This window comes from Molossus molossus, unplaced genomic scaffold (genome assembly GCF_014108415.1).
Source record: "Molossus molossus isolate mMolMol1 unplaced genomic scaffold, mMolMol1.p scaffold_m16_p_1, whole genome shotgun sequence".
Lineage (NCBI taxonomy): Eukaryota > Metazoa > Chordata > Mammalia > Chiroptera > Molossidae > Molossus > Molossus molossus.
The window spans coordinates 94,836,043-94,858,816 of record NW_023425344.1 but is presented as its reverse complement, the minus strand read 5'-3'; the positions used below and the strand labels follow the sequence as shown (position 1 = coordinate 94,858,816).

General features: G+C 38.8%; 2 protein-coding genes across 3 annotated transcripts in view; one reads left to right on the top strand and one right to left on the bottom strand.

The window, feature by feature from the left end:
- Positions 1–7,644, bottom strand: part of TASOR2 (transcription activation suppressor family member 2) — a 73,657-nt gene extending 66,013 nt beyond the window's left edge. Inside the window, exons 1-2 of one of the 2 annotated variants that reach the window (XM_036263404.1) lie at positions 7,116–7,644; positions 4,823–4,950 (exon numbers count right to left, since the gene is read on the bottom strand). The gene's annotated coding sequence lies outside the window, so the exon portion shown is untranslated. The remainder of the gene's footprint in view (positions 1–4,822; positions 4,951–7,115) is intronic. The other variant, XM_036263409.1, reaches the window with a different exon arrangement.
- A 9,389-nt stretch (positions 7,645–17,033) lies between these two features.
- The window catches only part of ASB13 (ankyrin repeat and SOCS box containing 13), a 38,056-nt gene continuing 32,315 nt past the window's right edge, over positions 17,034–22,774 (top strand). Inside the window, exon 1 of the mRNA XM_036270673.1 lies at positions 17,034–17,085. Coding sequence (XP_036126566.1) covers positions 17,080–17,085 — 6 coding nt within the window. The 5' untranslated portion in view covers positions 17,034–17,079. The remainder of the gene's footprint in view (positions 17,086–22,774) is intronic.

The following is a 22,774-nucleotide window of genomic DNA, read 5'->3' as shown; positions in this document are numbered from 1 at the left end:
AACTGACCTCTGTTCTAGCTCCTCATTAAACTCGAGTTTATTAATTTGTGTCTTAGCATTAAACTATCAGTCTACAATGAAATGGCTGAATTAATGTATTTATTATAAAGTAGTTTTGTCCCTCTTAAAGAAAATCCTAATAAAAAATTTCTCTCACAATTACATTTTAGGACCTGCTTTGAATTCTTTTAATTATTACATAGGACAAAAGAGAAAGTGACACCTAACCCATGCCATTAAGAAAGTTTTTTTGTTTTGTTTTTATATTGTGACCACCCCTAGATATATCCTGTCTCCAACACCCTGGGCAAAGAACAGGCCTGATCATTAAAAATAGCTCACAGAGAAGTAGAAGATAACCACAGGGAAAAGCAGGTACTTGGACTGGTCAAGCCAGGTCTTAAGAGCTGGGATCTCAAATATTCTTTTTTCTAATGAGAGAGGTGTACCCAAAGGTACTAAACAGGGTCTATTTCACAATGACAAAGAGGGCAGTGAGTCTTCACACAGAATATTAGCTAGGGATTTCGTTCTCCAATTAAATGTTATTAAAATATTCAGGGAAAATGGGGGACATCTGTAATACTTTCAACAGTAAAGATTAAAAAAATATTAAGGGAAAACAGAAAGTATGCCCTAGACACATTTTTTGTAATACAAGTAGTAATTTTAAACAGTCAAAATGCCAGTTCGGTTCATCAATAAAAGCAGAAGCTGGTTCTTTTGAAATATATTAGATAATCTTTCAGCACATATAATCAAGAAAAAAATAAATAAATACCAGGAACAAAAAGAAGGAAATGACCACAAACAGAGGTTAAATATTTCAAAAATTATAAATTATCAGACACAATTTATACTATAAGAATATAATTTTTATCAACACTGGTCTAAATAGAAGAAATGTGTGAAAACGTTTTTTCATTTTATGATGGAAAAACTGAGAGTAGTCATAGTTCTACCCCTTCTCCCAAAAAGTCCCAGAGTTTTTTTGACTTTTTTTAAATCCTCCCCCGAGGATATATTCCTATTGATTTTAGAGAGAGAGGAAGGGAAAGAGAAAGAGAGAGAGAAATATTGTCTCAATTATGCACTCTGACCAGGACTAAATCACAACCTAAGTATATGCCCTGACCTAGAATCAAACCTGAAATCTTTTGTTGTACGGGACAACACTCCAACTGAACCACACTGCCAGGGCAAGTGTCAGAGTTTTATTATCAACTTTCACTTTTCACTTATAAGATTATCAAAAACCCATAAGTTGGGTAACGCATTCTGTTGGGGAAGCTGTGGAAAACAAATTGAAAAGCAAAGCAAAAGACCAGGAGAAAATATATACTATGTCATTTAGCAAAGATTTATTATACATTAAGACAGATAAATCAATAGAATATAAAAATGGATACTCACAATTCAGGAATTATGAATAACCAATAAACACATTTCAAAACACCTCCAATTTACAGATTTAAGAAGCCAAACAATCCCAAGCAAGATAAAGATATATTAAAGTGAAACAGTAAAAAGCTATAAACAAAGAGAAAAAAACAGCCAAAGAAAAAAATAGAGAGACTGATAGCCAACTTTTCTCTTCAATGGACTGAAAGAAAACGCCTGCCAAACTAAACTGCAAAACATCTTCCATAAATGACAGTAAAACAAAGACATTTTAAAAGCTATTCCAAAGGATGTACTTTAATTAGAAGGAAAATTGCCCTAGATGGATGGCCTAAAAAGATAAAAAGAAGCAATGAATAATAGAGAAAGCCATAAAAATGGGGAAATGTAAATAAGCACTACTGTAAAACACAATAATTCTAAACAGATCTCCCTCTGTTTGGTAAGAGTATTTTTAAAAATTTAAATATATGATAGTAACACACTCGTCATGAAGGGGTTGAATGACATTAAACTTCTAAGGTTCTTACACTAAGAGGAGGCATAAAGATATCGGTTATTTTTAGATTCTGAAAAAGTCAAAGATGCATGTTTCTAGGATAATTATAAAAAGAAAAAAAGTAAAGAATGTCCAAACAAGTATGTTAGAAAAGACACTAAGTCAATATTTTAAAAAGACAAAAAATGAGAGAAAAGAAATATAGAACACCCAAGACACACAGAAAGCACAATATAGGAACAATTGTAGTAAATGTAAATAGTTGTATGTCCCATGTAAAATTATTTTAAAATTGCATTAAAAAATTTCAACAGCTACTCTTTAAGAGACATAGCTAAAACATACAAGTGAATATGACTCTACAGCTATCTTAGAATACAGTAAACCCTCGATTTTGTGGACTTTGGATTTAACAGACAAAATTTCCCGTCCGTATGCCATATGTGAAAATTAACACTCTATTAATTTTAAAATGCTTTTAAGCAAGATTTGCTTATAATTAAATGAACAAGTTATTTTTTGGTTATTAATTCACTGTTATTTTAAACTAATTTTTGCAAACAGGCCATATGTTGGTAAAAACACTATAGTAATTTTGTCGATGTAAGTATTACATATCTACAACTATAGTATATATATTTAAATCCTAGACTCAACGCTTGTAAACAATGTTTGGAGCATGATTAGCACTTGCTCACATCACATCATGTGGTAATTGATTTTGTTGTCAGGTGGTGTGACTTTCTGCTGCAGTCTGTGCTGGCTAATGTTCAGATGTGTGCGCTAAGCCACCCCCCAGCCATGTGTACATTTGTTCACTCACAGTGACTGGTGAATGCACGCATTTACTAGATCTATTCAGTATAACTGTCAAGTTACAGTTATAGAAAACTTTAATGTGAAATTAAACTTTCACACATACTTAATTTTAATAATACAAATGTGTCTACATAAGTAAAAACAGGTAAACTAATGTGTTGATTTTTTTAACATACGTGTTCAGAAAACCTACTATGTTATATATATTACAGACTTTAATGGACTTTTGGCTTTAATGCACACACCTCGCCTGAATTAGTCCATTATATCGAGGTTGTACTCTAGTATATATTTTTTAAAATCTATTAACACATAAAGTAATATCTGATAGAGATAACCACAAAGCAAAAAAATAAAAACATAAAATTCATTGAAAAGATAATTGAAAATATAAAAGATAAGCTATAGGCAAATGAATTAACAGTAAAGGGGGGGATGGGAAACCAGAACAAAAATATTAAGTTCAGAAATGAAAAAAGGCATAATTACATATGCTTCAGACATTGATGATAAGTGGGCACTTTTAATAACTGTGCCAATACTAAACATTTAGACAATACAAACAGAGTTCTAGAAAAATCTGACTTACCACAACTGAAAAAATTTAAAAAACATCTGAGCCCTGGCAGGTTTGGCTCAGCAGTTAGAGTGTTGGCCCACGGACCAGAGAGTCCCAGGTTCGGTTCCCGCTAAGGGCACGTATCTCCCCGTTGTGGTTTGTCCCCAGCCCTGATTGGGGTTGTGTGGGTGGCAACCACTCGATGTGTACATTGATCTTTCTCTTTCTCTCTTCCCCCGTCTCTCCCTCCCACTCTATCTGAAGATAAATGCAGAAATGTCCTCAGGTGAGGATAAAAAAAAAAATATCTGAGTAGTCCTATAACCATAAAAGACATTACATCACTAGTCAAAAATCTGCTACTAGCGCCCTGGCTGGTTTGGCTCAGCGGTTAGAGCATCAGCCGGTGGTCCAGAGGGGCCTGGGTTCGGTTCCCGCTGAGGGCATGTACCTCGGTTGCACTTTGTCCCCGGCCCTGGTTGGGTCTTGCAGGTGGCAACCACTGGATGTGTCCCTTTCATGTCGATGTTTCTCTCTCTCTCTCCCTCCCACTCTATCTGAACAAAAAACGAAAAAATGTCCTCGGCTGAGGATAAAAAAAAAAAAAATCTGCCACTAGCAAAACTTCAGACCCAAAAGAGTTCAATGATTCAATGGTAAATTCTACTACAACTGGTTATCCACATAAGAATAAAGTTAAATTATATTTATATTCTAAACTACACACAAGTAACAATTCCAATTATACAGACATGAAATGAAAACTTTACAATGAAGAATTTCTCAAAAAAAAAATAAATAAATAAATAAACAAAAAAACACCCCAAAGAGAGAAAAGAAAAGGTATTTGTAACTGACTTCATATTCTTCAACCAAAACAATATATAGCAACAGACTGAATGCATAAGCAGACATGAGACTCTAGTCATTAAAGATATTTGCAAAAATGTAAAACAAAGCCATTGCTATTACTAATTTTTTTGTTTTGGAAAAGTTACATTTCATTAAAAATGTTATTATGTTAAAGTGTAATAGGTTTATTATTATTTTTATTATTGGTATAAATATACCAATTGGTGCTATATATATTATATTTAGAATTGGCAAGTTTTAATGCCTAATATGATATTACCCACATAAACAAAATATCTTTGAGGTTCTCAATAGTTTTTAAAAGTATAAAGGAGTCCTGAGACCAAAAAGTTTCTGAACTGCTGAACTATGCACACATGCTTCGATAGGGATGAACACGGGAACATAATGTTTAACAAAAGGAGTTCACAGTATGATTCTATTTAAATAAAGTTCAAACAACAGGATAAAACTGTAAAAGAAGGCAAGGGAGTAATTAACACAAAATTCAGAATGACCATGGTAATGGGGCAGGGAATACTTTGCTTCTGAGGAGAGGTACATACTAAAGGCTTCTAAGGTACTTGCAATGTTCTATTAAGCTGAGTGCACATATACTTTTCTTTTTTACAGTACACATAAATGGTATATTTCACAAAAAAATTGTTAATAGAAGAAACAAGGAGACGTACCTATTCTCCTAGAAGGAAAAACTCAAAAGAATGCCTCTTCTCAAAGTAATCTATAAATTCAATGCAATCACAAACAATATCCCAACAAGATTTTCTATAGAACTTGAAAAGATGATTCTAAATTTCATCTGGAAAAAAATGCAAAAGAAGAGCCCAAAACTTTTTTCAAAAAACAGCACCAAAATATATTATAAAGCTACAATAATTAAAACAGTGTGGTAATAGATAAATAGGGCAAAGAAAAGAAGAGTTCAGAACCAAATTAAACAAGCAAAAGATATAACCGGGCCAAAAATGTTTAACTTTCTTGTTACTCAAGGAAGACAAAATTTAAAATCACAATTTTCAATTATTAAAAAATTAGTAAGATATTAAAGAAATAAAGTTACCATCCAGTTCTGGCTAACTGAGATAAAAACACACCTTTTGAGAGAGTGAATATAAAAGGGTGCAAATCATTTGAGGTCAAGTTAACAGTATTATAATCCAGCATTCTCATAGGGAATAATTTCTACAGAAATACTATCATGAGCATATAAAGCATTGCTTATAACAGCAAAAAAGATAATCACTGCAGCATCTCAGTTATAGGGAAAAATGTGAAAATAACAAACATCCATTCATAGAGGGATGACTCATTTGATAAACAGATGCCTTTAGTTAACTGCATTGATAAACACTGCATTATTTAACAAATGACCATGTTTCAGGCCAAGTTTTTAGGTACTGTGGACTTTAATTCATTTAAGCAACTATGTCTGGATTACAGTAGATGTTCACAATCCAGCTCTTTTTAGAGAATTGGTAACATTTGGGCAAATATCCTGAAAACACAAAATTTGAAGTACTGTTCTTTCTTTCCTAAAATAATTGTATACAAACACTTAGTCACTTTTTAACTTTTCTTTAATCTGGGTTATTTACCCATGTACTGAACATATCCAGTTCTAGAAAGCAGTTTTTCAACGCTAGAGTATTCTTACACTATTAAAGAACATCTGCTTTGTTATAAACCTCCTAAGTAGGCTTACTACCAATCTCAGATTCTATAATATTAAATATCATATACACACCCTTTTCCCTTCTAATAACTTTTTCAGGGGAACATTGTGGGCCCTTAGATCACTAATGATACAACAATAACACCATAAACTTGCATAACAAATACTTAAGTTTAGAACACATTTCCATAAGCCTTACCATTCTAATTTTACCTTACAGCAAGAATAAAGAAGGGTCTGGGTGGTGTATTTAAATTTTTGGATTTCAAATAGACAAATGGTGATTAAATTAAACTTGAGAATCTTCAAAGTATCTTTCCTTTAAAAAATTTTTTTTTCTTTATTGATTTTAGAGAGAGAGAGAGGAAGAGAGAGGGAGAGAGAGGTAGAAACATTGATGAGAGAGAATATCAATGTTTCTGCAGGAGGCGACTGGCCGCTTCCTGCATGCCCTCCACTGGGGATTTGGCCCACATCCTGGGCATGTGCCCTGAACCAGGGACCTCATGGTGCAAGGGTCCACGCTCAACCACTGGACCACACCGGCGGGGCATCAAAGTATCTTCCTCAAATTTTGAGATTAATTTGCCAAGTTATCCCACAAAATGAGGCTTGGTGCCACCCTCAAACAAACAGCGGGGTTGCTTGTACCAACTTATTGGCATTCCTTACACACTACTTCAGTTGTTTGCTAAATAACCCTCTTTATAGGTAGATCCTTTTATACTTAATTTAAATAAGAAAGGGTCATGCACTGGCATGAAGTCTCTACAGAAAGAACTCGTGGTTCAGGGTTTATATTATTTAACAGCTAGTCCAAATCAAATGAGCAAAGGTTTAACCAAGTATTTATGATGTCCATAAAGATTAAGCTGTCCTCTAACAAGCAACCCAAAGGAAATACTTAAACCGTTCTAGATTTTCTGCCTCAGAAAGGGGAAAGGTAAATTCTGAAATCCTATACCAATTTGTAAAATGCTGACTTCCTAGCTACAAATTAAGATGCTACTGAGAATGGCCACAGCTGGTAAAACATGGAGAAATTTAAAAAGCAGCAAAGCAAAAATGATTCTGAAAACCATTGTCCCCTCCCACCCCACTCACCCAAGACCAGGGCAAACAGGCAAGAATGCGGTAGTCATTCATCATTCATAAAAAACATGTAAATTGCAAATTAAAAAATTTAAATTACAATAGCCAAGTCACAAACGCCCAAGCAGCTACGCCAGGCATCATAGCCAGGTGTCTAAAAAGGTCCACAAAACCGAGGCTTCCACACGGGGAAGTTTTACCTGTCTTTTGTCCTGCCGCTGCCCCCGAGAATCTGGGATTATTCTTCAGTTTCTCCCCCATGCTTTTATATGTTGTCGGCTCCTCACACGCGTGCAATTCCTTTCTCTCGATCTCTTACGGCCGAATGTGACAGATATATTCGGACCTTGTTAATAAGCCGCTTTCTTTGCCTCCTTCCCGCCAAGGGAGCCCTCGAGTTGCCTTTTTGCAGGACTCTCCTCCTCCCGGATCTCCAAAGCGCACCCTGGACCCCCGGTTAGCACAGGCTCATCAGAGGCGCGCAGGACCCACCACGCCGCAGCCCGTCCTTCCTATCCGCCCTCGTGCCACGAACTTGGGGAGGGCAGCCCTGGCCTTGCAAGGCGGGCCCTAAGCGTAGGCGGGAGGGACACGGCCCAGCGTCCAGGCTCGGAGCCCGCAGGCCCCGCCGCGCTAGTCAGCCAAGCGTCGTCCCTCCCTCAGAGAATCATAGGAAGGAACCGACCCTCAGACTCCTCACGGCCAGAGGGAACATGTCGACTCTCAGTGACGGCGCTGGCAACCGGAAGTAAAACCCCGCGGCCTCAGGAAGGGGGGGAAGAGAAAGTGAAAACTGAACTGTGGCGTACCCACTAAAGGTAGAAGCCAATCACTGAAGAGAAGCCAACGCGCAGGCGCAGACTGCGGCCGCTGTCCACGCGGCACTCGCCTCTCGCCTCTGCGCAAGCGCGATGCCGCAGAGCGCTCCAGGATTGGATGACGGGACCTGGCGCGCGTAGCGTCCCGGCGGGTCTTCTCGCGGGGCTGGTGCTTTGTCGGGAGAGGAAAACGCGGCGCGAAGACACGGAGACGGCGTTGTGACTGGCTTACGCGGTCTGTGGGAGTTGCTTGGTCTATGGTGTGGTGTCTTTGCCTCTCCTTTCGTCGCCTGCTGAAGCTGGCCCGGTGACGCTTATTTTGTCTTACGCAGAAGCGACATTTACAAAATCTCGTCCTTGTAACTTAATAAATGTTAAATCCATGTAACATTTGTTTCCGTGGTAGTACCCTAGGGAATCACCTCTAGAAGTTTATAATCTATGCAGAGAACCGAAGGGACCACGAATAGCATTAATTCTACCAGTGAGAGGTATTAAGTGCTACACGTGACACCGTGAACCAACCACCAGGGCCTGCACCACATGAGGGGTATAGGAAGATTTATTCATTAAATAGCATCTTTTCCTTTTTACTGTGGCCAGGTGCTGAATTAGGCACTAGAATTACAGTCGTGTACAAACTATACAAGGACCTTGCACATAATGAAATTTATTCTAGAGGTGGATGACCAAGAGGAGTAAATTACTGCTGTCACCACCATCACAAAAATAGAATTTGATTTAATAGTGCTGTTGTGAAACCAAGCTGGAGATGGAGGATGGGGTTGGAGGCTGGAGGCCAGTGGCAGAACAGGCAGAGATACAAGATCTCACTGAAAAGGATTTTCTGGTCAAACCTCAATGATAAAAACAGACCAAACTAGTCCTTGGAAAATGTGGAGGAAGAACTTTTCAAGCAGAGGACAGAACAAGTGAAAAGACCTTAGAAGTGAAATTGAGTGTGTTCAAGAACTGAAAAAGGTTGTAGAAACAATAAAATAGAACAGATATTTTGAGATACACAAAACCAAAACATACAATTCTCTGATTTGTCACAAAGCAAATACTTATGAAACCACCAACCTGGTCAAGAAATAGAACATTGTCAAAATCCCAGAAGCTCCTTCTTGTGCTACCTCCCAATCAATACCCACCTCCTTTCCCTATCATCAAACCTAACCACTACTCCAATTTCCATGGTAATCTCTTCCTTACCTTTCTTAGTAGGTTTTGTGGACCCTGAGAATGTATCTACCAAAAAGGGCTCCTGGTAGCTTAACTGGGCTCAAATTTAAAAAAGAAAAAAAAAAAAAAGCCTAGCAGTCATTTGTACATAGGGGCCTCTCGTGAGAACTGCACTTCAAAGAGAAGCTTGCACTGAACTACCTGCCACTATATTGAACTGCCTGCCTGCCCCGTGTTTCTGCCCTCTGAACCAGCCCTTGTAAAGGAGTTCCTGGAATCCTATTTCAACCAATAGAACTGAGGCTTTCCCCATCCAATAGGAGCTGGGAAGCTCTATCTTTATCAGCTTCTTCACCCATCTGTCAGAGTGGCTCTATATTGACCAAGCATGACATACCCCTTGGACCAATCAAACAGTGAAGATTTGGAGTCCTCATTTGCATAGGGACAGGTCAATCAGGGACCAGGGATGGGAACTTTTATATGTATAAATCAGCTTCTCATTGGCTCTGGGAGTGCACTTTCCCTTTCCAGTGAAGACTGTTTCCCTGGCTGAGCTGAAATGAAACACTGAACACTGTTGTCCAAGCAGAGTGGAGCCGACTAGCAAGGAGCAGAACAGAGCTGTCTAGCTGGAGAGAGGCCTAGCCCCAAGGCTGCCCACAGCTGTGCTATACCACAATTGAACTGTTTTGCACTGAATAAAGTTACCTTCTTTAGTGCACCCCAAATTGGGGATTCCTGTTGGTGTTGAATTGGAGCCAGTGAGCATCAGTTGACAGTTTTCTGCATACATAATCCCTAAACTTTATCATGTAGTGGTTTGAATTTATTTAAATTCAATTATTTCATACTTGGTTTATTTGGAGTAAATTCTGAAACTCATGATTTTGTGTACTTATTTCATTTTCATTATTATACAGGTATCCCTCACTTTCAGAAAGTTTGCATTGTGCACCTTCACTTTTACAAAAGACTTTAGTACCTGTTTTTACTACCAAAAAAAAAAAAAGCCATTAGTATACTAAAGTAGCCGGGTGAAATTAAATGATGTTTTGGAAAACAGGAGATACTCTTTACTTTTCATCATTTCAGCTTATGAAAGGTTTAATAAGCAATACTTAGCTAGTGGGGGAAATCTGTATATGTAAGTGTGGGTGTAGCACATTTTCCTTATTCATTGTACTGTTGATAGACATTTGAGTTATTTCCAATTCTTGGCAATTATGAATAATGCTGCTGAACCATTCTTATTCCTATCTCTTGATGCACACATGCATCATTTCTGTTGGGTGTATACCACGCTGACATATTGGACATGATCATTTGGATTTTTATTTTAACAAATATTTATTCTCTTCCCCCTTCAACTGTTGGCCAAGTTTACTTCTCTACCCCAATGATATTGTTCTAGGCTATGTGAATTTTTTGGCTGATAGAACATGAGCGGACATGATATAAACAGGAGTCTTAAGGATCTGTGTAAAGTCTGATTTGGCTCTTGAGCTTAGGTGATGCACATGAGGAGACTATGTCTCATGTGCCCATTCTCCTCCAGCCTGGGCCCTCAGAACAAACATATTTGGAGCAGATAGGAATGTAACCTGCAGCCCAAACCCACCTTAGATTTGCAGAATTTTAGACATCTGAAGATCAATGGGTATGAGAATTAATGCTGTTGTCATAAGCCATTGAGTTTGGGTAACTTATTATGCAGAATTATTGTAGCAATAAAGAAGGCTATGCTGCCCTGGCCGGTTTGGCTCAGCGGTTAGAGCGTCGGCCTGCGGTCTGGAGAGACCCGGGTTCGGTTCCAGCTAAGGGCACGTACTTCGGTTGCAGTTTGTCCCCGGCCCTGGTTGGTCGTGCGGGTGGCAGCCACTCGATGTGTCCCTTCACGTCGATGTTTCTCACTCTCTCTCCCTTCCTCTCTCTCCCTCCCACTCTATCTGTACAAAAATAATGGAAAAATATCCTCGGGTGAGGATAAAAAAAAAAAAAAAAAAAAAAAAAAAAAAGAAGGCTATGCTCAACTTTAATAGGTAATGCCAAACTTTTTGCAAATTGGTTTTACCAAGTTATATTTCCACAAGCAATATATGAAAATTCTAGTTGCTCTGCATTTTTGCCAACACTTTTAAATTTCAGCTCCGTGGGGCTGTGTTATGGTTTAAATTTGCATCACCTCCAACTTTGTTTTTTTTTCAAATGTGTTTTGGTTATTCTCTTTTGAATTTTTATATAAATTTTAGACTAAGCTTATAATTTCTACCTAAAAAAAAAACCAAAACAACTGTTAGGATTTTGTTTGGGGTTGTTTTATTTATTTTATTTTTATTTTTTATGGATATTTTCCCATTGATTTTTAGATGAGTGGAAGGGAGGGAGAGAGAGAAACATCGATTGGTTGCCTCCCACATGACCCCCACATGACCCTCAGCAGGGCATCAAACCTGCAAGCCAGGTACGTGGCCTTGATCAGGAATCGAACCTGAGACCCTTCAGTCCAAGGGCTGGCATTCTAACCGCTGAGCCAAATCAGCCAGGGCTTGTTTGGGATTGTTTAAAGTTCAGTTTGAGGAGAATTAACATCTTAATATTCTGTCTTCAAATTCATGAATATGATATCTCTAGATCTTTTAACATTTCTCTGAGCAACACTTATGGTTTTTAGTGTATAGGTCTTGCACACATTTTGTTATATTTATCTTTTTATGTCCTTTTTTAAAATGCTATTATTTGGACTGAAAGATTTCTTTAGGTATCTTATTATTATTTTTCTAATCCTCCCCCATTGCTTTCTACATAGAGTGGAAGGGAGAGAGAGAGAGAGAAACATCAATGTGAGAGAGACACATCTATTGGTTGCCTCCCACATGACCCCCACTGAGGCTGGGTATCAAACCCGCAACCCAGGTGCGTGCCCTTGACTGGGAATTGAAACTGAGATCCTTTGGTCCATGGGCCAATGCTGTAACTGCTGAGCCAAACTGGCCAGGGCTTTATGTCTTGATGGTATTTAAAAATTTTAATTTACAATGGTTTGTTACTAGTATATAGAAATACAATTGATTTTTTCATATTAACCTTATATCCTGCAAACTTTATCAACTCACTTATTAGATCCAATAGCTATGTATGTTTGTGTATTCGTCTTTCTAAGACAACCATGTTGACTGCAAATAAAAATACTTTTTTGTTGTTTCCAATAATATTTTTTTCCTTTTTGTATTGTTTAAGGCTTCTTAATATAGAAGGTGTTAACTTTGGTGCTCTGTGTCCTTTTTTAAGTCGGGGCTTTTTATTTTTTATTTCTAATTTTTGAGAGTTTTTATCATAAATGGGTGTTGAATTTTGTCTGCATCTATTGAGAGAATTATACAGTTTTTCTCTTTTAGGCTACTACTATAGTGAATTACATTAATTAATTTTCAAATGTTAAGCCAATCGAGTTTCTGGGATAAAACTAATTTAATTAGGATGAATTATCCTTTTTATATTACTGGACACAAATTGCAGGTATTTTGTTAAGGATTTTGGCATTTATGTTCATGAGGAATATTGGTCTAGGATTTACTTTTCTTGTAATGTCTTAGTTTTAGGTTTTGGTATCAGGGTCCTCTAGCCTCATAGAATGAGTTGGTAAGTATTCCCTTCTCTTTTCTTTTTCTTTAAATCCTTACCCGAGAACATGCTTATTGATTTTAGACAGAGGGGAAAGGGGGTGGGGGGAGATACATCGATTGGTTGTCTTCCCCTTCACACCTGACCAGGGATTGAACCTGCAACCTAGGTATGTGCCCTGACTGGGAATCAAACTGCAACCTTTCCATGCATGAGATGGTGCTCAACCAACTGGGCCACACTAGCCAGGGCTTTATGTGCATTTTTGACTGCTCAGAGGGTCAGTGCCGCTAATCCCCATACTGTTTTCAAGGGTCAGCTGTACAGGCTCTAGTATAACAAGCAGTTATACTAGTGTAGAGCTTTATCGTTACTCATTTTAGCTACCTTGAAATATTATTTTTAAAAGGTGGCCTGGTTGATAAGACTATCCAACATTTTACCCTTCATCTGCTTTCTTATTTCATTGAAAAAATACAGAGTATTTGCAAATAAACATTTTTTTCTGTTAGAAATTCCAAATATACTTTCACTCTGATTTATTATTGTATACACTATATATTTAAATTTACATTTAAGACCAAACCTCTCTTGTGTTACCTTTAATATTACTTTGAGTAACTATTGCAATGATTCTTCGTAGGATTTCACATAACACGTAGAAATTATGTCAGTATATTTTTATTGAATTTATTTTCTGTGCTTTTTTTTTTTTTTTTATCCTCACCCGAGGATATTCTTCCATTTTTTATACAGATAGAGTGGAGGGAGAGAGAGGAAGGGAGAGAGAGAGAGAAACATCGACGTGAAGGGACACATCGAGTGGCTGCCACCCGCACAACCAACCAGGGCCGGGGACAAACTGCAACCGAAGTACGTGCCATTAGCGGGAACCGAACCCGGGTCTCTCCGGACCGCAGGCCGACGCTCTAACCGCTAAGCCAAACTGGCCAGGGCTATTTTCTGTGTTTTATATTTGTCTTTTTGAGAATTTAAAGATGATCAGCCTGCATTTATGTAACTTTCATAAATGATAATGATTATAATTTATGGTCAAGCCACAATAATAAAATATCTTTTTTTCTCAGCCATAAAAATAAAATAAAGGAAGAATACTATCTCTAGTTTCGGATGACATGATCTGATATATAGAAAATCCTAAGGAATCCAGTAAAAGAACTACTAGATGTACTAAATGAGTTCAGCAGTGTTGCAGCATCTAAGATAAATATAAATAAATCAATTGTATTTGTATACATTTTCATGAACAATCTGAAGATAAAACTATGGAAACAATTTTATTTATAATAGCCAGAAGAACAGGATACTTAGGGGTAAATGTAACAAAACAAGTGCAAAACTTATACTTTCAAAACTACAAAACATTGGTGAAAGAAATTAAATAAACAACTGGGAAAACATCTTATCTTCTTGGATCAGAAGATATGGCATTGTTAAAATGACAGTACTCACCAAATTGATCTACAGATTACACACAGTCTCTATCATATTCCCAGATGACTGTAGAAATTGAAAAGCTAATTGTAAAATTCATATGAAATTGTGAGGGACCAAGAAAATCCAATAAACAATTCCGAAGAAGCAACAACAAAGTAGAGGGACTCATACTTCTCAACTTAAAACTTACTGCAAAGTAGTGACAAGACACTGAAGAAAAGGGAACCCTTGTGCACTGTTGGTGAGGATGTAAATTGGCGCAGCCACTCTGGAAAACAGTCTGAAGTTTCCTCAAAACATTAAAAATAGAACTACCATATGAGCCAGAAATTTCACTTCTGGGTATTTATCCAAAGAAATGAAAACACTTAAACTTGATAAACTTGATAAGATATATGCACCCTCAAGTTCATGGCAGTATTATTTAGCAACTTGTGTCTATTGATGGATGAAGGGATAAACAAAATGTGACACACACATACTGGAATATTGTTCAGACATAAAAAGAAGAAAATCTTGCCATTTGTGATGACATGACAACATGGATGAATCTCGAGGGCATTATAGTAAGTGAAATAAGCAAGATAAAAAACACTATGATCTCAATTGTATTTGGAATAAAAAAAGACAAAACAAAACAAAAATATAAACTCAGATACAGAGAACCAATTGGTGATAGCCAGAGGTGGGGGGAGAGAGAGAAAAGTATATGAAGGTGGTCAAAAGGTGCAAACTTGCCCTGGCTGGTTTGGCTCAGCAATTAGAGCGTCAGCCTGTGGTCCAGAGAGGCCCGGGTTCGGTTCCCGCTAAGGGCATGTACCTCGGTTGCAGTTTGTCTCCAGCCCTGGTTGGGTCGTGCAGCTGGCAACCACTCGATGTGTCCCTTTCACGTCGATGTTTCTCTCTCGCTCGCTCCCTCCCACTCTATCTGAACAAAAAAATAAAGTATAAACTTCCAATTATAAAATAAGTCATGGGTATATAATGTACAGTATAGTGAGTAATAATAATACCATGTTGTGTGTTTGAAAGTTGCTAAGAAAGTAAATTTTAAAAGTTCTGATCATAAGACAAAATTTGTAGTTATGTGCGAGCAATGAATGTTAACTAGACTTATAGTATGTTCATTTTACAATATATGCAAATATTGAATCATGTTTTATACCTGAAACTAATGCTATATGTCAATTATATCTCAAGAAAAAAGAAAAAAAGATAATTGAACCTAATATGAAATTAAAGTAGATTAACAAAAAAATAGACAAACTACTATTTAATGGCTATTTTAGGAACAATTCTGTTCCAGTTTAGAAAAAATTAACTTAGATCCTATACATTGCAACAAATTCCAGCTGGATAAAAGACAATAACAACAAAACGGAGTAATATACATATTCTGACTCTTGGTGGGGAAAAATTCTGAATATTGAAGAAAGAGGAAATACTTTCAAAACATATTTCTAAATACATAAAAAGTTTAAAAAGCGTTTCTGTAATTAACTATTGAAATTAAGCAACAGAATGAAGAAAAATTACAACATAATAAACTAATAAGGAATATTTGCTTTGTAATATTTTAGCAAATACTTATATACATACGTATATAGACTTAAGTGTATAAATATATATGTATTGTTTATAAATATGTATGGTATATGCATATATAAATAAGAACATGATTTATATTCGTATCTAGATATTTGTCAAGGAAAAAATTTTGAATACAAACATACAAGCACATGGCATTGTCATGGGGAAAACCTAACATCACATAGCAAATGTGTTAATTCAGCCCTGGCCTGTTGGGCTCATCAGTTAGAGTGTCGGCCCGAAGACCAAAGGGTCACCTGTTCAATTCCTGGTCAAGGGTAGGTACCTGGATTGCAGGTTCCATCCCAGGTCCCAGTCGGGGTCATGTTGGGGGCAACCAATTGATGTGTGTCTCTCACATTGAGGTCTCTCTCTCTCTCTCTCCCCCCCTCCCTCACTCCCTTCCCCCCTTCCACTCTTTCTCTATTTTTTAAAAAATCAATGGAAAAATATCTTCAGGTGAGGATTAACAACAACAAAATATATTAATTCAAATATGTACTACATTTAGTAAAGAAACTTGCAAAGAAAATTCAAGAGCCTAATTTTGGTAGACAAATCGAAAAAAGGGTACAAACACACATTGTTAATAGGCTTGAAATGTCATTCCTAGGCCTGGGGTTCCCAATTCCCAGCAGCTTTGGATTCTGACAGTGCTCAAACCCTGCTCAATACCTGCCTATTGTCTGGACTGGACACTCAAGTCCTCAGGAAAGCCTCTGCCTGGCTGATCCATCAAACCGTCTGCTCTCTGCTTGTCCTTATGCGTTTCCAGAACAGACAATTCCTGATATTTTTACTTTCTAGACCAAATTACCTTCTACATTAGACTCAGATCAAGTCAGAGTGGGTAGGGAAAAAAAAAAAAAAGTTCCCTTATTCAATTGCCAACTCAGTCATTTGGAAACAGGTTATTCATTTCTGTCATAAGATTTGGAAAGGCATATTTTTTTGTTTTTATTTTTTAACGAATGTGAACGATTTGGAATTTATGACTTCCTCTCAAAAGTCGAAAGAAACAGGGAGTGTGTCAGCTCCAGTAAGAAGTTCATCTTTAAAATTAAAGCATGTAGGAACTCTGGAGCTTCGCCAAGTGCGATCAATGCAAAGGATGGCAGTGCCTATGGACACACGGACACATGTTTTTTGCACATGGCACATGTTTGCACTTGGACACCCTCTGCACATGGAAACACGGGCACGTTTTAATTACACGTGTACACATATTTTGCACACGGACATATGTTTTGCCCAGCTAAGCAAGGCGGCAACGACAGCAGAGTTGGACGCAGATGACCGCGACGCGGCGCTGGCCCCGAGTCCCGCGAGGCGCGCCAGCACGACCGGGGAACTACAATTCCCGGCGCTCGCGACCATCTCCGCTGGAGGCCCTTGTCCCCAGCACCGAGAGTCGTCCAGATACGGGGCTGGGGGTGCGTGGCAGCAAGCGACATGGAGTCCCGGACCGCGGACGGCTGCTTCCTGGGCGATGTGGGTACGTGCGGGGCGCCGCGGCTGGTGCGGGCGCGGGGCTGGGGCCCAGGGATTATGGAGCTGGGGGCCGGCAAACGAGCGAGGACGGCGGGAGCCGGCTCTCAGGGACTGAGGACGTGCATCTGATGACGCTGACTTTGTGATTGGTGGGGCGCCCTCCGAATGTGTCTTCAGAGGCGGTTTGGTGGGCCCTGTTTGGAGGACTGTGTTCTTAAAGGAGCAAGGTCCGGTGATCCCATGCTTTCAGACCTGGTTTCTGTGACCCCGGCGTCCCCCACCAGCACGTCGCAGGGCTGGTCATCATTGTGACGCGACAGCAGTGGGACTTCCGAACTGCAGACCCACCACCAGAGCTCTGGCAACCTTGAGGAAGATGCGGGGTGGGGGTGGGGTGGGGAGGCATTGCCAAGTTGGAAGAGAACCTAGGAAATGCCCATGAGGGCAGCCCTGGTATGAGCCCAGGGTGGGAGCTGGAACATCTTCCAGGAGCCCTGTGAGAAGGCAGTGCTCCAGTGTCATTAGCATCCCCCACATACACCCAGGTGTGACAGAAGGAATCAGCTCCAGAAGGAGGCTATGCCCTTGTGACATATATCACACTGTGTAAAAAAATGCAATCTTGCTTCTTCACTGATTTCTTCTTTATCAGTTGGGCTACCCGAGTATGAAATGGATTTGAGCGCAAAGGGACATTCTTTCTGGAAGCAAAGGTTCCTGCCTGTGAAGGAAGACTATGACAGTGGTTGCTCTCTAGCTACCCCAGTGAGTCCTGCCCTGCCCGCACCTCTTCAGGCCACGTGGGCCACAGCCCGAGGATTCTTAACATTACCTTCTTCTGCCCCACCCTAGAATCACTGTGAAGTTTCATGATTGGCTTAAAGTGAAGGAAATAAAAGTAAAATCACTTGGGGTAAAAAAAAAAAAAAAAGACTACAGCAAATAAAATGAGCAGTGAAAGCTTTTTGAAAGCCTGGAAAGAAAACAAAATGTAAAGTATGTAAAGTATTTCTACACTTCTAAAAACATTAGTGGGAGTAAAAGTGAAGTTTTGAAGGTAAAGTTAGCTTAAGGGGAATTGCACTCATAGCAAGGCAAAGATATTTTAATTGATTTTGCAAAAGAACCACCTTCAACATGATCAAAAGCATTTAATAAACATGTTTTTACTTGGCATTCCACCCTAGACAGCCACAAGACTTTGACCCTGCCAATGTGATCTATATTTGATTGGATCAGTTAAATAAGCAATGAACAGCTAATCATGGAAGCTTATTAAAACACATTTTAATATTTTTTATTCATGTAGAGCATTCAGTAGTACAGCATAACTTCGGAAGTTTTTTCATTTTTGCAGAGTTTAAGGAATGTGTCTTTAGAAGGAAAGCACATTCTAAATGAATGGATGCACAGCTTCTGGGGTTCATGGATATTTTTGGCTGTTTTACTATATTTCTCCAAGATATGTCCTGCTGACATTTCTAATCTCAACACTAATGAATAAACTGAATGTGTTAAATCCAAAACAACACTGCTATCCCAGCAGAAATACAGGCCCATCATAGGGTCATTTTAACATCTGATCTCAAATTCTATATGTGTGTGGTGTACTCCAACCAAAGCATGTAAGTTTTCCAGTTTTTAAAATAACACCTCACATAGGTGAAGATGGCAGAGTTTTACAATATGGCCTTGTCAATAAATTCAAATGATTTGGGGCAAGCCACATCCTAAAGTGAATCTGATGTTTATAACTTAGCAAATATAAAAGTGTTATTGATTCAAGGTAAGTGTCTCTTTGCAAAGTTGAAAAAGTGATCCCTCTACTCAGCATCTGTCCTCAAGAGCTTCTGACTTGGAAGTAAGAGGTTGGCAGAAGAAGAAAGGGAGCTTTAGAGAGTTTGGGTTCTAAGCAAGGTGAGCTGCTGAGTTCTTCAGTTATCCTTAGCCAAGAATTCTAAACACAGTTCATTGCTGTCTGCAGTGTTCAGAAGGTGAGAGAGATGGAGAGAGAAAAAGGAAAGGCAGTTCCTGGACTGTAACAAGAGCCATTGAGCTTCTAGGTTATATGCCAGTACTACCCATAAGCCCTAGGAGAGCTGCTAGACAGTCATCATTGTTTTTTTTAATCTTCACCCAAGGACATTTTTCCATTTATCTTCAGATAGAATGGGAGATAGAGAGAGAGAAAGGAAGAGAGAGAGAGAAACATCGACGTGAGAGAGACACTTTGACTGGTTGCCTCCCACATGATCCCCACCAGGGCCAGGGACCGAACTGCAACCGAGGTACCTGCCCTTGACTGGAATCAAACCTGTGACTCTTCAATCCACAGGCCGATGCTCTAACCACTGAGCAAAACTGGCCAGGGCTCCTCCCCCCTTTCTTTTGTCTTATCATTGTTGATAATTTAAGGCAAAACTGAGTTCACACAGCTGGAAAGAAGTAAAGCTGAAGTTTAAACCCAGGTGGGGTTTTTTGTTCTTTTTGTTGTCGCTTATATTACATTAAAAGGTTCACACCATTCCCATCAAATAGGTCTGTTTCTAATAGATCCGTAGGGCTATTGAAGAGCTGGCCTGGTTTCGAGACTAAAGGGACAAATATGTCTGCTGTGGGTTTCTCAGGAGAACTGGGTGTGCTTTACCACGTACTCGCCATCTCCTCATTGTCTTTCCTGCTGTGAGAAATGTAATTTGCCTCAGGGGTCTACCGTCAGAAGAATCCCAGTGCCTGGGAATCTATATACAAGTTCATCTCTCTGTTGCATGTGCAGAATTTGATTTTTTAAAAATACAATTGTATTGAAAGCACCTTGAGAGATCTAGATAATCAATGCCCTGGCTGAGAAATCAACTTCTAAATCTTCTCAAATTGTGTTTCTGTTTCTGCCTTAGAGAAAGCTGCATTCTAGAATTCTCTAGTAATGTCCCTTAGTAGAGAACACTTTCACTGTGTTTTACTGCTAACAAAAACATCTGAAGGAAATCTATTTAGGATCATTTTAACACCAGTTGGGATTCTGAGGCAGTCTCTGGCCGATAGTGGCTGCCATCTATAGTAGTACAAATGGTATAACTTTACTGCCTTGGAGAATTGGAAGAGGTTGGGAGTTTCTCTAGCTGGGGATTAAGGAACAGTAGATAAAAGCAGGTGTCTTGGGCTAGATCACAAAGGTCCTTCAAGAGGAAAGGAGAAAGAATAGCTAGCTCTGGGAATCTGGTTCCAAGACCCAGTGGAAGGTAAAGACAGTACTTTCCTGCAATAGAGAAATAACTACACAGTGATTAGAAATCTTATCTGCACACTGGAATGACTTGAGGATCTTAAAAAAAAAATGCTGATGTGCCTGGCCAGTGTGGCCCAGTGGATTGAGCATCGTCCAGAATCCGGGTCAGGGCACATGCCCAGGTAGGTAGGGCTCAATCCCCAGTAGGGGACATGCAGGAGGCAGCCAATTTATGTTTCTCTCTCACATCGATGTTTCTATCTCTCTCCCTTCCTCTCTCTCTAAAAAATCAACAAAAACTTATATGTACCCCTATGTTCATAGCAGCACTATTTACAATAGCTAAGATCTGGAAACAACCCAAGTGTCCATCAGTAGATGAGTGGATAAAAAAGCTGTGGTACATGTACACAGTGGAATACTATGCAGCTATAAGAAAGAAAGATCTCTTATCCTTTGAGATGGCATGGGAGGACCTGGAGAGTATCATGCTAAGCGAAACAAGCCAAGCAGAGAAAGACAAATATCACATGATATCACTTATTTGTGGAATATAATGAACTAAAGAAACGGCTGAACAAAATTAACCAAGAGACATGGAGGTGGGGTACAGGCTGACAAGCCTCAGAGGAGGGTGGTTTGTGGGAGAAGAGATAAACCACAGAACTTACATGCATGTATGCATGACCAATGAACATAGACAACAAAGCTGGTGATGGGTTGGGGTTGGGGAGAGGAGAAAGATGTCAATGGGGGAAGAATGAGAAACATCTGTAACAAAGACAAATTAATAAATTAAAAATTTTTAAAAAATCAACAAAAACATATTAAAAAAAAAAAAGATAAATGTAATTTCTAAAAAAAAATGCTGATGCCCCTGTCCCAACCCCATAGATTCTGATTTACTTGTTCTGGAGTACAGCCTGGCTATCATATGTTTTAAAACACCCCAGATGATTCTAACATGCAACCCAAGTTGAGAACCACTGAAGTAGAGGAAGTCTTCACCTATTGCATCCTGAAAAATTTGAGTAAATCTGGAACAGTTCTGTGAAAGCAGGGGGGAGAAGGGAATGAACACGAAGCAAACCCAAACACGTCAGCACAAAAAAAAGGTACATTTTTGGTACAGAATTGAATAAATAAAATGAAATTGGGCTGCATGTCACAATATAGTGAGAGATTTAAGCTTCTTTAATAATTACAGTTATCTTGGATAGAGACCCTGTGTGTCAAGCAGGAAGATAAGTTTATCAACTAGTTCACTGCTCTGTGAAAGCTTGCTGTGGAAAAGTTGCATTGCTGTACCTAGGAGACACCCAGTCACCTTCTTGGGTTTTCTCCTTGTCTTTTTAGCCAGGTGTTGTTTTCAGCCCTATTCTTGGGGTGTGTTGCTTCTGCAAATGACTTCATTCCTGTTTTCCTTACTAAGTCTTCCTTAAGAAGAGGGCAATCTTCCTCCAAGTTCTAGGAGTGGACTCTCATGTTGCCCCATCTGTCCTAATTTTTATAATGAATTTAGGGCACAAAAGGGAAGAGTAATCAATTTAGAATCTAAAAGGGCAGTGTCTATCTAAATTAACAGGCAGGATAAAAATACAATTTTTTTCTTTATAATGATTTGTATGTTCAGTAAATTCACAACTCTTGAGAAGCTGGTGAAGTTGTTTTGTGAAATTTTGGCTAAGGAATTCTATGGCCTTCTCCTTCTCCTTGTCTTTTGGGTTGCTTTGTTCCTCAGCTGCCGGCAGGCCCCAGGCAGTGTCCAGCTTGGGTGCCTTCCTGGGACTCACTTTTGGAAAGTATTATACATATTTTCGTTTTAAAAGTTTTACTTTCCAACTTGTATTGGTAAAGTGAAAATAAAGGTAAGTGCTAATGTCAATCAAGAATTTTAAAAAATGTTTTTCTTTATTGGTTTTAGAGAGAGAGGAAGGGAGAGGGAGATAGAGAGAGACATTGACAAGAAAGAACATCGATTGGCTGCCCCCTGCAAGCCCCCCACTGGGGATCGGGCCCACAACCTAGGTATGTGCCCTGACCAGGAATCAGACTGGTGACCTCTTGGTGCATGGGTCAACACTCAACCACTGAGCCACACCAGCCAGGCTTAACCAATAATTTAATCAGTGTAATCTGATAGAATCAGTAGAAAGAAGGGAGGATGAAAATGTTTTCCTTTTCCTGTTTCTACCTTCCTAAATATTTAAACAGCACCAATTGTGGTCTGAAACAGTGTACTGAAGCAAAGGTGAAAAGTCCGCCCGTGGAGATGTACACATCACTAGCAGTATTTCAAGGAGCAGAATCTACAGAAGTGATAAGATAAATTAAATTCTCTGAATCACTCTTCATGGCCAATGTACGTGTGAATGGAGATTAGGTTACTAGTAGGCAAAAGCTGAGAAAACACTTCAAAGTTTATGCTCTGAGATCTGCCTTACTCCCAGCATTTTAATATATC